The sequence below is a fragment of the Hoplias malabaricus genome, chromosome 2, assembly GCF_029633855.1.
Source record: "Hoplias malabaricus isolate fHopMal1 chromosome 2, fHopMal1.hap1, whole genome shotgun sequence".
Classification (NCBI taxonomy): Eukaryota; Metazoa; Chordata; class Actinopteri; order Characiformes; family Erythrinidae; genus Hoplias; species Hoplias malabaricus.
The window spans coordinates 11,849,861-11,863,998 of NC_089801.1; the positions used below are offsets into that span (position 1 = coordinate 11,849,861).

At 37.2% G+C, this 14,138-nt stretch overlaps 2 protein-coding genes across 2 annotated transcripts in view; both read left to right on the forward strand.

Moving 5' to 3' along the window:
* Window positions 1-14,138, forward strand: part of LOC136687463 (CD48 antigen-like) — a 114,070-nt gene that overhangs the window by 37,371 nt on the left and 62,561 nt on the right. The window lies entirely within an intron of this gene.
* Window positions 581-8,332, forward strand: LOC136687477 (CD48 antigen-like). Its single transcript, XM_066661927.1, has 6 exons — window positions 581-645; window positions 1,939-2,277; window positions 3,267-3,557; window positions 3,757-7,046; window positions 7,240-7,347; window positions 7,516-8,332. Exons 1-4 carry the CDS (start codon window positions 597-599, stop codon window positions 3,900-3,902), a joined length of 825 nt encoding a protein of 274 aa, XP_066518024.1. The 5' UTR covers window positions 581-596; the 3' UTR covers window positions 3,903-7,046; window positions 7,240-7,347; window positions 7,516-8,332.

A 14,138-nucleotide genomic window follows, 5' to 3' on the forward strand; every position in this document is an offset into this window, starting at 1 on the left:
AATGTTTTTGTTTTGGTAAAGCTCTTTACACTTTAGTGCTGGGTGAATAACTTCACAGCTGACAGAATGTGCAGTCATTAAAAAAAATGGCGACTATAGTGTGGACACTACACACTCATAAACTGGAAGTGTGTGTTTCTTTCACAAGGACAATACTGTAGTACGATATTATACTAGATCAAATGTAGTGTGTAATGTAGGGTGGGGGTGGTAATTGTCAAGATTGTGAATTCAGAAATTAACAGATCACATGATATATTTTAAGTCCCATATTAGAAAATGTACAGGGAAAATTTAGTAAGACATCCAGATTTTGTTCGCCTTAATATTTCCAGTGCAATACAATTTCTCTGTGCAGAAGGTGCTGAGAAGTGAGTACTTTGAGCACTGACAATAAAAGCATATGTCTTTAACCAAAATTACGACAAAAATATTTTACATTGCACTGTAATTGACATTGACCAGTTCCCTTCAGCTTGTCCTGTCAGTTACGAGTCAGGTACTGCTAATCACTGAGCTCAGACTTCAGCCTCTTCCTTTTACACACACACACACACACACACACACACACACACTAAACTGTGCTTGTATAAAGAATGGATTCCAGAAGAAGAGCTTTCATCCAATTCGTCATCTTCATCACAGGTGAGTGTCTTTTCACCGTCTACATCTTAGATTTGTTGCCTAAAATTATTAGAAAAGTTAAGTTTCAATATAAGTAGCAAATACATGTTAAAATTATATTACAGAACTACAGTGGAGCTTCTTTGTAGCCAGCATTTATTAGCAGAGGAGCTGATGTCTGCGATTTGTTCTTATCTGTTTGATTTTTTTTTGCAAAATAAAATGCTTAACTCCAAGCTGAGAGAACAAAAGTGTGAAACAACACCAAATATATATCTGAGGCCAAGGACACTGTTTATACTAAAAACAGAATCTGAGCATGAGGTGATTACAAATACCAGAGAAAGCAGGATCTGCTAACTATAAATTATTATGCATTTATATATGTATCTTAATAACATTTTAATACGTTTTACCCTATATAAAATTAACGCTTTATATATTGTAATATATATTCATTATAAAAGTTGTTTAAGAAGACAGTGTGTTTGAGAACAGTGTAAATGTGATTGTGCTGCAGCAATGGTCATTTCCGCTGAGGGCTTTTGTGGTCAGGCCTCTTCTGAAAAACTGGGGGCACATGTTTAATGTTGTGTTTATGTGTCAAAATGAGAAAAAGATTAAACTTTGAGTATTTTCTCGCTGTTCTATGGAAAACTCAGAATGATTGAAATTATTATATAAATACTTATGGTGCTTTTCCATCCCATGGACTTGAGACAGCACGGCTCACAAAGCTTGTCACTGGTGACATCGCAAAACCTCTGGCTTCGAATAGCACAACAATGATGGCAGTAAAGTTAGGCGCTATTTACTCATCATGTATTTGTTTGTTGATTTTGTTTTTTTGGACAAAACACAGCTCTGCACCCCAGTTCTCAGTTTTACTTGTTGCACGTTCGGCTTTCATTGGAAATTTTCATTGGCCATCAGCCCAAGCAACATTTACAGGTGTCGGTAATAAAATTAGAATGATCATGAATCATGAAAATGTTGATTTATTTCAGTAACTCAGAAGAGCTGACTTGACATCAAATTAAACGAAATATAGAAAGAAACACTTGAAATATATCAGTCTGTGTGTAATGAATGAGTATAATATACAAGTTTCACTTTTTGAATGGAATTACTGAAATAAATCTTTTTGATGATATTCTAATTTTATCACCAGCACCTGTAAACTTCTTCAAAACACCTCGAGGTAAAGTTACAAGCTGCCGTTGTGAATCTGATAGAAGTTATTTAATATGAAACCACATTCTTTAATGCAGTGCATGGCTGCCCAATATTTTTCTGAACTACTTGTATTTTCAGGTCTGCCTTCCACAGCTGGAGAAGAGGTTGTTAAACTGCAGGAGCTGGAGGGAAACACTGTGATAATTCACACTGGATTAACTGCAATTCAGAGTGATGCTCAGATTCTGTGGTTCTATGGACCTGAGAAAGCAGATGCAAACATAGTGAACAGTCAGGTCTTTAGAGGAGAGACTGTTATAGACTATTACACAGAGAGATTCAGAGACAGACTGCAGCTGAACAGAAACAGTGGATCTTTAACCATCAGAAACATCAGCAGAGAAGATTCTGGAGTTTATAAATTACACATCATCACTGGAAGGATCTCAGACTGCAGTTTCAGAGTTAATGTCTACGGTGAGTAAATATTACATTTTAACCCCATGCTTGGGGTCTGTATGTGAACTGTACTTCAGTTTCTTATTCTCATTAATATTTATTTAGTTCATAGTTATTATTATATAAGTATTTATTAAGAGTGATTTATTGTTATTGTGACAATATAATTTACAATATTGACAGATTCATCAATCACAGACGATAGCAATTCATCATCAATGTATTTCATCATTATTGAAAAACATAAAGTACCACATCCAAGGATCTAATTAGTTTGGGTTCCATTTGCAATAACAATATTTATCAAGTTTTTCAAGATGTTCACACAGTGTTGATATATAAAGTTATGAAAATACTATGGTTAAAGCCCTAAAGTCTTGTTGGTAAAGTCTTGATCAAGGACTCCTAATGGTACAGCATTGTGTTTTTGCCAGAGAGAGTAATAGAAACTCATGTTAACTATAACACTGAACCAAATCTCTCTCTCTCTCTCTCTCACACACACACACACACACACACACCTCATTGTCACATATCTTAAGGCTCACAGCTGATTTATTCCAGCACATCAGTTGCTGTTGCTTTGATCTATTGTCACCTAATACTTTATGTACTTTTATGGCTTAAGGCAAAATAACTCAATGGGTTTACATCATTTTCATATTGATACTGAATATTAAACTTATAAAATAAGTCTGAGATTTTGAGAGCTTAAAAATAATTAATATGCAATTAACATTTTATAATTTTACAACATTAGTTCAAGAACATTACACTGATAAAGCCTCCCACCCAAACCTATAGATAGTGAAAATGTGGCCAAATATATTAAAGCAAAGGTGAATTATGAACTATAAGAATATAGACACGTTTTCTACAGAAATTCTTTTTTCACATTATGAAACAACCATTACAATGCCACCTACTGGCCTGTACATGTCAGAAATTTGATATTTGACATATTGGTTTTTGTGATGCTTATTTTTAATTTCTTTTCTGTTAAGTAGCTCCAGTATCAAAGCCAGTCATGAGAAATCTAAATAAAATACAGTCAGTGAGTCAGAGAGACCGGTGTTCAGTTCTGTGCACTGTGGAGAATGGGAAGGATGTGAACTTGTCCTGGTTTGAAAATAAAGAGAGAATCTCCAGCATTGACAGCAGAGACTCCAGTGATCATCTCTCTCTCTCTCTGAATGTAACCATCCCAAATGATTCTACTTACACCTGTGTAGCTGCTAATCCAGTCAGCAACCGAACTACACAACTCCACATTACACAACTCTGTTACATTAACACAGGTATGTGTATTAATTACTACATTTATTTTTTTTAACCAAATTTAGTTATTGCTGAAACTAAACTACCTTCACTAGAAGCGGATTCCGGATAATTACAAAAGTTCTAGATGTAAAACTGTAGCACATAGTTCATGAACTCTCTCTCTCTCTCTCTCTCTCTCTCTCTCTCTCTCTCTCTCTCTCTCTCTCTCTCTCTCAGGCCTGTCCAGTGGTCAGGTTTATTGTCCAGTTGAGCCTGTGGTCCGATTGGTTCTCTCTGCTGTGGTGGCACTGGCAACTGTTTCCATCCTGATTTATCACTTTTCATCCAAAACAGAATCAGACGGAGATGATAGTAAACTGTAACATTGTTTATTTTTGTGGAATAGAAATATTATGATTTTGTTTTATTTAAATGGAAAAGAAACCCCAATATATAATCAGAATTATAACTGCAGAAACTGCACTTAACCTTTAGTTGATTCCTTTTCTCATCACTTATGAACAAGGCCTCAGAATCTTTCAGCTCATCCACTTGGTGTAGGTTCTTTCCTACTACATATTTTTTCCTGGAAATATGTCCTCAAATTAGAGATACTGATCCACATCAACCACATTATCTGCAAACTATGAGCCCCCCGATAGGAGCCCTCCTGTCCCTGACTAAGACCCTGACAGAGCCCAGTGCCCTGTACATACAAGTTTGCCTATACATGTGCTTAAGGAAGTGGAGGTACAAAGGGGATAAAAAAGTAAAACTGGAGATCAATTTGATTTAGACAGAATGGCATACCTAACAACCCTGCAGTCAGAGTAGAACACCAAAACTGTGATCAAATTAATGACAGTTTAGACAAGTTGAAGCTTGTCAGACTTCACAACTGTAGTTCTCTTTCTCTTCCAGGTGACTGTGTCTTCTGGTTGAGTTCAATTTCCCATCAGTGTCCTCTGTTCTGATGACAGTGGCCATAATTGCTCCACTGATTTATGATTTTAAGACACAAGTAGAAAAGGCAGAGTGCCATAACTTTTCAACTCTGAGACTATTGGTAAACTCGACTTTTTTTTTTTACTTCTAAGATTTAATATGTTACAAACGCTGTAGAACTGCAGTTGCTGAATGATTTTATTGTTGTGTTGTATTTGAGTATCATTCACTCATGGTCTGTAACCGCTTATCCAGTTCAGGGTCACAGTGGGTCCGAAGCCTACACAGAATCACTGGGTGCAAGCTGGGAACACACCCTAGAGGCAGCGCCCATCCTTCACAGGGTACATTTAACTTGAAGAGTTTCTACAATAGAAAAATAAAGGGCAAAAAATAAAAATAGATGAAAATAACTCATAAGTTCAGTGTCACATGGATGGAACAAAAGAATGGGAAGCTCAATAAGTGCTTCACAGCTCTGTGTTTGAACCCTGCTCTGTCACTTAAAAAACAGTAAAATAAAGAGCACACTAGGACTAAAAACCAGCACAACTTTAGTCCAGTTTCACCCTGAGGCTGGCTGTCCACTAATCATTGTGTGTGCTTGCTTCCTGCTTGATTTTTGTGTCTTTGTATGCACTTTCATGGATGAGTTAAATTACTATGGGTTTAAGCAAAGATTGTCAACTGGGCAAAATATCTTGTTTACCATTTTTAAACTACTTGAATTTGTTATAATTTATTGAATAAAATGCCAATGGTCATTTTAATACCTTGCAACAGTTACTATAAAATGTCAGAAATGTAGGAGAATGTTTGAATTTTAAATTGCGATTGTAGGTTACCCAAAATTATTTAAAGCTAATTTTTACATGTAATATAACACATACAGTGAACTTGCTCATTAATAATTTTGCAAGCTTCATCTGCACTTAATTGTAAGTATGTGCTACATTTTTGCACTTTCAAAATGCTAAACTGCATTGCTTTGCCATGTGCAGGTGCTGTGTGATTAAAATATTGTTGCATGCTAAATCAGATTTGATTATATTTTATAATCGTTTACAGAGTAATTCTGGCCAGTTCTAACACAACAAACAATTTAAAAGTATCTTTAAAGGTAATAAGTGTGAGTCCAGTTTTGTACCATAACAGTACAAAGTCAAACAGAGGGAACATGTGAAAGCTTCCATAGTGTTTTAAATAGAAAAGCAAAATGAAAATGATTTGTGAAATCCAACGTTACGTGGTACAATTGTATTCTAACTAAAGTTACTTAATTCATACCCTTCTGAGAGTGTATGTAATCAAATATTACTGCTCATGATCCAACTTAAGTCATTACAGTCCAGCCTCCAGCCCTCCTCCCCCACCTCGGCTTGGTCAGTATCAAGCAACATGATCTAATCTCACCAACTAAAACCAACTTGTCTAACAATGTGCTGGCATCATGGCACAGACTCTGCTGCCATCTGCTGGATTTTGTAGCTCTGAGTTGAAGCTCCTTCCTGCTGATTTGCACCAATATTACTCAATGTTTTCTCAGGGTGAAGCTTTAGTGCTGCTTTGCCATGTCACTGCAAACTTGGGTTTTACAGTAAAGATACTGTGCAATAGTTTGTCAAAGTATCTTTGTGGACATTTGTTAGCCCTCCACCAAGATCACTTCTCTCTGTTTTTTTTGTGCCACAGGTAAGAAGATTAGACTTTCATTTATGTGCATGTTAATATTTGGGCATGTCAGTTCCTTTGTAGATTTAATAAAACACAGGCACTGGCACATAATGTGTTAAACATAATAGTTAATAGGGTTAAAAATCAGTAGTTTTGCTTGGAGAGGTAATTTTATACAGTTATGTTTTGGATGTTAGTTTTCATTTATATTTACTCATGTATTCATCAGTCTATGGCATAAATGTATTATAATTGTGTCATCATTTGTAACTGCACATTCATGCTCATCTTTTCATACAACATGATTATTGTGTTTTAGTCCATGTTTTATATATAAGGATGCATAACACATTACAAAGTGTGTTCATAGGACGCTTGTAAATTCCCTTGTAAAGTTTTTATCAACATATGATATATTTTATATGATATTCTTATTTTCTAAAGTGTTATGTGTAAAACAATGTATAAAATATTAAACAGGTTTATGCCAGGTGTTATAAAGTGTACAATGTAAAAGCTACAGATTATTAAAAACCTACTCTTTAATCATAGTGTTTGATCTATATGAAAATGTTCAGAATTCTGTTCATTAATTGAAAATTTGAAATGGACATTAGGGCTGAACAGTGTATTATTTCAGTATCTTTCCTGCAGTATGCACATGTTCAATAGTCATATTGCAAAACCTGCAAAGTAAGGCAAATGAATTCAAACATGTCATAATACAACTTACTGATGAATATGAAAATATTATTATATTATTAATAATAAAGTGTATATAGATTTTAATAATAACACCTTAGTCAACAATGTTGCTTGTTCTCTTTTTACCTTTGACTTTTTTACCAGGCACCTTGTTGAAAACCACAGTCATTCCTGAGTGGTTAAGTGGACACAGTGTTTTAATGGTACACTCCCCATTAACCCTTTCAAAATCACTTCAGAAAAGTAGTAACTACACTCTTTTGTGTTTAGTATGTTAAAATAAAATTAACAGCATAAAATGCTGACAGTCACTGCATCTGTGTGCTGCCCTGCTTTTTTACTGAGGTACTGTATTTCATGTTTTTCATTCTTCACAACCTTTTCCTGTTTTTGTAGACTCTGGTGTGACTGAAAGATACAGTAAAGTGCAGTATTCCTATACACCACCTGACAGGCCATATGTCTCCATCTAGATGGGACCAGCTTAAACACAAAGTCAAAAAGGTGTGCTGTTCATTCTTTAATGCCCTGTGGTTGTCTGCTTTATGTTTCCTCTGTTTTATCCTCAGATTTATTCTTGTTGTCACTGCTTTAATAGAGGTCACAAAGCTCGCCACTGACATATAAACATGTCATGTGATATGGTATTTTGTCTGTCTGTGGTCATATCAGGTTCCTGCAGAGGTGGAGTTTGTGGATTGAAAACGATGGGAACAGTGTTGGGAAACAGCTGCTTTACCCCAAGATACAAACAGACAACAGCAGAAGGAATGTTGAAGACACATAGCTGTGCAACTTTTATTTGTTTTGTTTGGGGGTCTGGAGAAAGCAGCATGGGTGTGCTCTTACATTTTACACCACAGAGGTAGTGATTTGGACATGGACAATGAACAACTTCCTTATTAGATCAGAGTACAAATAATTTATTCACCATTCACTCACACTCGGAGAGCAGTCACTCACACTAGGACCTATTGACACTTTAAAGTGGTTAATCCACCTAACAAAGTGTGCTTTTTGGGTTGTGGGAGGAAAACAGAGCACCTGGAGGAAACCCATGTGGCCACAAAGAGAACAAACCAAAGTCCTCACAGACTGTCACCCTGAACAGGGCTGGAAGCCACCCAGAGCTGAATGTGAACAATATGGTGGCAGTATGGGGATTAGCCTCTTCACCCAGATAGCAATTTGAGCTTAATCTGTCTCAATCATGGCACTTCGGACTCAGTTATTGCACTGGCAAGTGTTGTGTGGGCCAGAGTTGCACACCTGACATCTTGCTCATATAAGGTGGACCTGTGGCAGCTGAGGCAGTCAGACTCACCCTCAGTCAACAGACATTGTTATATATAAGGCCTAGTATGGGACATAAGAGAACTGCAGTTGTGCCACATTTAGGACAAACATTGATTGCTGTCTGGGATTAAGCAGCCTCTGGGTGGCACCAGATGCTAAAGAATAGTTTTTTTTTGTGAACTGCTGTTTGTCCACATGGAGGTGGCCATTTTAAAATAAATTTAGTACAGAATCACTTTCTTTCCTATTGCTTATTATTGTGTATTATCTTTTTAATAATTTAAAATGATTAACTGGTACTAATTTGAAAAATAAATGAAAGTAGTCTCTGATTCTTACATAAAATGTGAAATCAGTAATTGTATCAGTAGTAGTCAAATTGAGTGTTTTATGACATAGATTCTGACAAAACATGTTCCATAAAGAGTATCAGGGCAACGCCCAAAACACTGTCTTGACTCATTGTAATTCACTTCCCTTTTGCAGCTGATCACTCAGCTCAAGTTTAGCCACTTCCTTTAATTACTCTCCTCTAGAGTGGGAGCTGTACAATATACACACACTAAACTACATGTCTTTTAATATTATTGTCTACTTTAGAGGTATGCACCTCAGTAGTAGTCATTCCGTGTTGTTTAGGGACGATAGCTGTTTGTTTATTATTATTGTTATGATTTTACAAAGAAAACTGGTTAAAAATATAAAAGGAAAAAAGTTTGGAAATAAAAAATGACTTAAAATTCAAATTGGACTAGTACATATTGGGCACAGTACTGGCACTTACACGTTTTACACATTTATTTCTGTCCTCACTATATCTTTTAGAGGTGAGTGGATCAATCGAAATATCGATAATATCGATACCAACGTTGATACTGGTATTGATCAATACTCGTGGAAAAAGATAGATACACAAGCTTTTTTTCTCTCCGGCTGCTCTCCCGCTCAAGTCTGTGGGTGTATGTCGTTATTTTTGTGCCACCATTCTGCATGCGCAGATATTTCGAGCGAGCAAGGAGGTTTCTTGAACGCACACTACAACCTAAACATCTTGCTCTCCTGTTCTACGCGCGATGTCTCTGACCCGCGCGGTCGCTCCACACTTACAGCCATTACAATGTGCCTCAGTTTCAGCCAATCAGAAACGTCTGATTGAAATGACAAAAGGCAATTTTTGATTGGATGGCTTGACCGCTAAGTGGGAAGGACATACAGGCCGGAGACCAGTAAATAACTTTCTAAAGGAAGCTTAATACTGCAGTTTAAAAACTGTTCATGTAGAGAGAGGAAGGCAGGTTTAAATCAACCCACCTGAGCAACACTCCTGAGTTTTATACACACACACACACATACAAAAAAAAAAAAAAAACACTGAGGTCAGAGGTCAGAGACATCTCATGTGCAGAAACCTTCTTGCTCGCTCAAAAAATATCCGGGCGTGTTCAGAACTGTGGCACAAAAATCACGCCATATTGGGTGAGTCAGCGCAGAGCATAAAATTATTAGTTATATATGAAAACCAAAAACATGTATTTATGAATGTATTTGTACAAATTGCAGACCGTGAGACACAGATTGGGATGTATTCATTTGTGAATAGTGAAACATTTGTGACTTGTGATTGTTTTTGATTTTCATAGATAAATCATAATTTTATGCAAAAATAAACACATTTGCTTAAATTTACATTGTATATATTAAAGTAAAGTTGAAGTCTCGACTTTAAAATGAATTTGTAAATTGTTGAATCTGCATTTGGGGATCAAGTCACTCGCGTATTTTCCGTGACGTGCATTTGTTCATTTCTTCTCACGGGTTTTTGGATTTTGAGACTTTCCTTTCACATTTCACTGTCTAAATCACAGTTTTGGTGTTCTACTCTGACTGCAGGGTTGTTAGGAATGCCATTCTGTCTGAATCAAATTGATCCTGAGATTTACTTTTTTTATCCCCTTTGTACCTCCACTTAAGCATAAGCAGATGTATAGGCATAAAAGTTTAGACAAGCTGAAGCTTGTCTGACCTCACAACTGTAGTTCTCTTTCTCTTCCAGATGAGTCTAGTTGAGTTCGATTTCCCATCAGTGTCCTCTGTTCTGATGACAGTGGCCATAATTGCTCCATTGATTTATGATTTTAAGACACAAGTAGAAATTTTCAACTCTTAGACTATGGGTAAACTTGTCTTGACTTCTTTTTTTTTTACTTCTAAGGTTTAATATGTTACAAACAGTGTAGAACTGCAGTTGCTGAATTACTTTATTGTAGTGTTGTATTTGAGTATCATTCATCCATGGTCTGTAACCGCTTATCCAGTTCAGGGTCGCAGTGGGTCAGAAGCCTACACAGAATCACTGGGTGCAAGGTGGAAACACACCCTATAGGCAGCGCCCATCCTTCACAGGGCAACCCACTTTCACTCACACACTCACACCTAGTGGTTGTGCTCTTTAAATATAGCCTAAACAAGAAAACCATAAAAAATACAGGGTACATTTAACTCGAAGAGTTTCTACAATAGAAAAATAAAGGGCAACCAATTAAAACAGATGAAAATAGCTCATAAGTTCAGTGTCACATGGATGGAACAAAAGAACGGGAAGCTCAATAAGTGCTTCACAGCTCTGTTTGAACCCTGCTCTGTCACTTAAAAAATTAATTACAAATTAGGACAAATTTAGTCCAGTTTCACCCTGAGGCTGGCTCTCCACTAATCATTGTGTGTGCTTGCTTCCTGTTTGATTTTTGTGTCTTTGTATGCACTTCCATGGATGAGTTAAATAGAGTCTTACTAAAGGGTTTAAGCAAAGATTGTCAACTGGGCAAAATGTCTTTGATTCGTGGAGGCATGTTCAGCAATCAGCTGATCTCACTCTAAGAGGAAGACCAGACAAAATAGCCTCTGAGAGGATGTTATAGGCCCAAGCAATTTTATGTGCACTTGTGTTTAATCAGACCACAAAATCATAACTGCATACAGAATTGCAGCCATTTTATTATTATTGTTATTATTATTATTATTATTATTATTGTTATTATTATTATTGTTATTATTATTAAATCAATGCACATGATAAGCTCATTGAATGCAGTGATTAATACATTTTTCTTGTTTGCCATTTTTAAACTACTTAAATTTGTTATAATTTATTGAATAAAATGCCAATGGTCATTTTAATACCTTGCAACAAACAGTTACCATAAATTGGCAGAAATGTAGGAATATATTTTTACATATGAAGAAATACGAATCCTTCTGCTTAGTGTGTAACTTCAAAATCTGGCTTTGAATATATATGTAATATATATAAAATATTTTAATATATAAAATTTTAAAACATGATTTATGGTCCATCCAGCAAAACACAGTAAACACTTCATTTTAGATATTAAATAAATAAATAAATAAATAAATAAATAAATAAAAACAGCACTATTGTGTATGTTTTTTAAAGGTCAAAGATGTGCTGGCCATTTCCTGAGTGGCGTTGAGATGCACACACACACACTTCAGTGGAATGTACTCTTTGCAGCTGTAAGAGATCAAATGGAGTCAGTAGAAGTGCTAGAGGGTGCAACTGTAACTCTGAGGACTAACTGGAGTAGAGCAAAGGATGATGTAATGCAGTGGACATTTGGACTTCCAGACACCAGTAAAGCTGTGTTATTTGACATGGACAGCTTCACTCATTATGACGAAGGATTCAGAGAGAGACTGAAGCTAGATCCACAAACTGGAGATCTGATCATCAGCAACATCAAATGGATTTGCTTCCTGTTTCCCTGCCGTTCAGACGCTTTGCTGCTTAGCTCTCCTCTACCTGCAGGAGGCACCAGTATGTTCTGAAGGTTACTGGGATTAAGCACCTGACTACAGAACAGCTGCAGGTCAAACACACTGAACTTCATTGACAACTTTAACTTGTTTTTTGGGAAGAGAGAACTTTTTAGGAGAGATGGACTTCACACAAATAAGAGGGGTGTTAAACTACTGACAGACAACCTCATTTTCTCAGTGTGCAATCTATCTACTTCTCTTGGTGGTGGCACATCAGCACCAACATCCAGGAACTCTGCTGTACAAGGTGATGACACCATGTCAGAGCCAGAACATCCTCCCCCCACTCAGGACGACCTGAGGGAGCAGCAGACACTGGACTGAAAGACCAATTCTATCAGCTGCCAGAGACACCAAAACCCCAAGAGGAATCCTCCATGTCCTCTAAACCCCCCCACATCACCCCACCTGAACCTCCCAGCAGCCATGGAGAAGCTGGTATCGGCTGGGACAAGGCTGTCACTTTCCCTGTCAGCCAGCCCTCAGGTGCAAAGAAGAAGCACCCCATCTTCTACTCCACCCTCATCTACTGCCACTTCCCCACTGCAGTCCCCCAGACTGTCCCCTAAGAAAAATCATGCTTCATCACCACCTAGAGCACAACGGAAGAGACAAGATCCTTGACCCCCGAAAAGGCAGCTTCGCTCACGCCCCCATCGCCAGCAGCTCTTTTAAATATCAGATCTCTCACAAACAAATCACACTTAATTAATAATTTTATTACAGCACATGGACTTGATTTTATAGTTATAACTGAGACTTGGCTAAATTAATGTAGTGCTGCAACTGTTTTATTGGAGTCGGCTCCTCCAGATTTTCATTTTTTAAATGTATCTCATGCCAGTAGAAAAGGTGGAGGACTAGCTGCTGTTCCATGGTTCTTTTCAGTGCAAGCAGTTATCATTTGGTGACTTCACAACATTTGAGTACCTCTGTGCAGTTCTGAAAGGGACACCACAGATATTACTAGTAATTGTCTACAGGCCTCTGAAGTACAGTGCTAATTTTGTTGATGAATTTACAGAAATGCTGTCGTTTATCTCTGCGGCACGGTGGGGCAGCAGGTAGTGTCACACAGCTCCAGGGACTTGGAGGTTGTGGGTTCGATTTCCGCTCCGGGTGACTGTTTGTGAGGAGTTGTTGTGTTCTCCCCGTGTCCCGTGTCCTCCACAGTCCAAAAACACACATTGGTAGGTGGATTGGCGACTCAAAAGTGAATGTATGTGTGTCTGTGTTGCCCTGTGAAGGACTGGTGCCCCCTCCAGGGTGTATTCCTGCCTTGCGCCCAATGATTCCAAGTAGGCTCTGGACTCCCGCGACCCTGAACTGGATAAGTGGTTACAGATAATGAATGTCTTTTATTTCTACTGACGTTGACCATTTTGTTATTGCTGGTGACATTAACATACATATCAACAATCCCAAGGAATGTTTTGCCAAGGAACTACATGCCATATTGGACTGTTTTGGCCTTTCACAGCATGTTACAGGGAGTACACATTGTCATGGTCACACACTGGATATTGTTATAAACCCATTTGAAATGTCAGAAAATCAAGCTCAATCCCTGCTTCAGACTTGGACAAAGCCACAAGTGTTTCTGTTCTTTCTTCAGAAATCCAACTCGAACATATATCTGAAAGGACGTGGAACAGTGAAAATGCTGGTACTGAATAAAGGAAACAGAAGAGCATACCCCACTGATGTTCATAGAACAATTGACAGATCACTTCAGAGTTTCAACATTGTTAAACCGACTCAAAATGTAAGTCTCCTGGAAAGATTAGAAGCTGTAATAACTGAACAAACAATTATATTTATTATATATTTGTGTACTTCCTGCTTTTTCCTGATGAAATCTGAACAGATAAGGAATATTTGATTGGGAAATAAGTTAATAAAAGTTGGACTTTGCCCATGCTTTCATTTCTATGCCAAAAATCTACTTTACGTACATTTAAATAATAAATAATAATGTAATAAATTATGACATCACTGGAGGGGGGACATTGAGATTAAGCTGAATATTATGTAACATTTATTGGACCCTTAAAAGGGCACAGAATAAAGGGAACAAGCAGCAATTTTGGCCTAGTGTGTAGCATGATATAGGGACATTACACACAAACAGAGAGCACTCCCAAAGCCCACACCCACATCCA

Coding starts and splice junctions, on each gene's coding strand:
- LOC136687477 (XM_066661927.1), top strand. CDS start 597: ATGGATTCCAGAAGAAGAGCTTTCATCCAATTCGTCATCTTCATCACA. Junction 646..1,938: donor ATTCGTCATCTTCATCACAG/GTGAGTGTCTTT, acceptor TTGTATTTTCAG/GTCTGCCTTCCACAGCTGGA. Junction 3,558..3,756: donor ACTCTGTTACATTAACACAG/GTATGTGTATTA, acceptor TCTCTCTCTCAG/GCCTGTCCAGTGGTCAGGTT.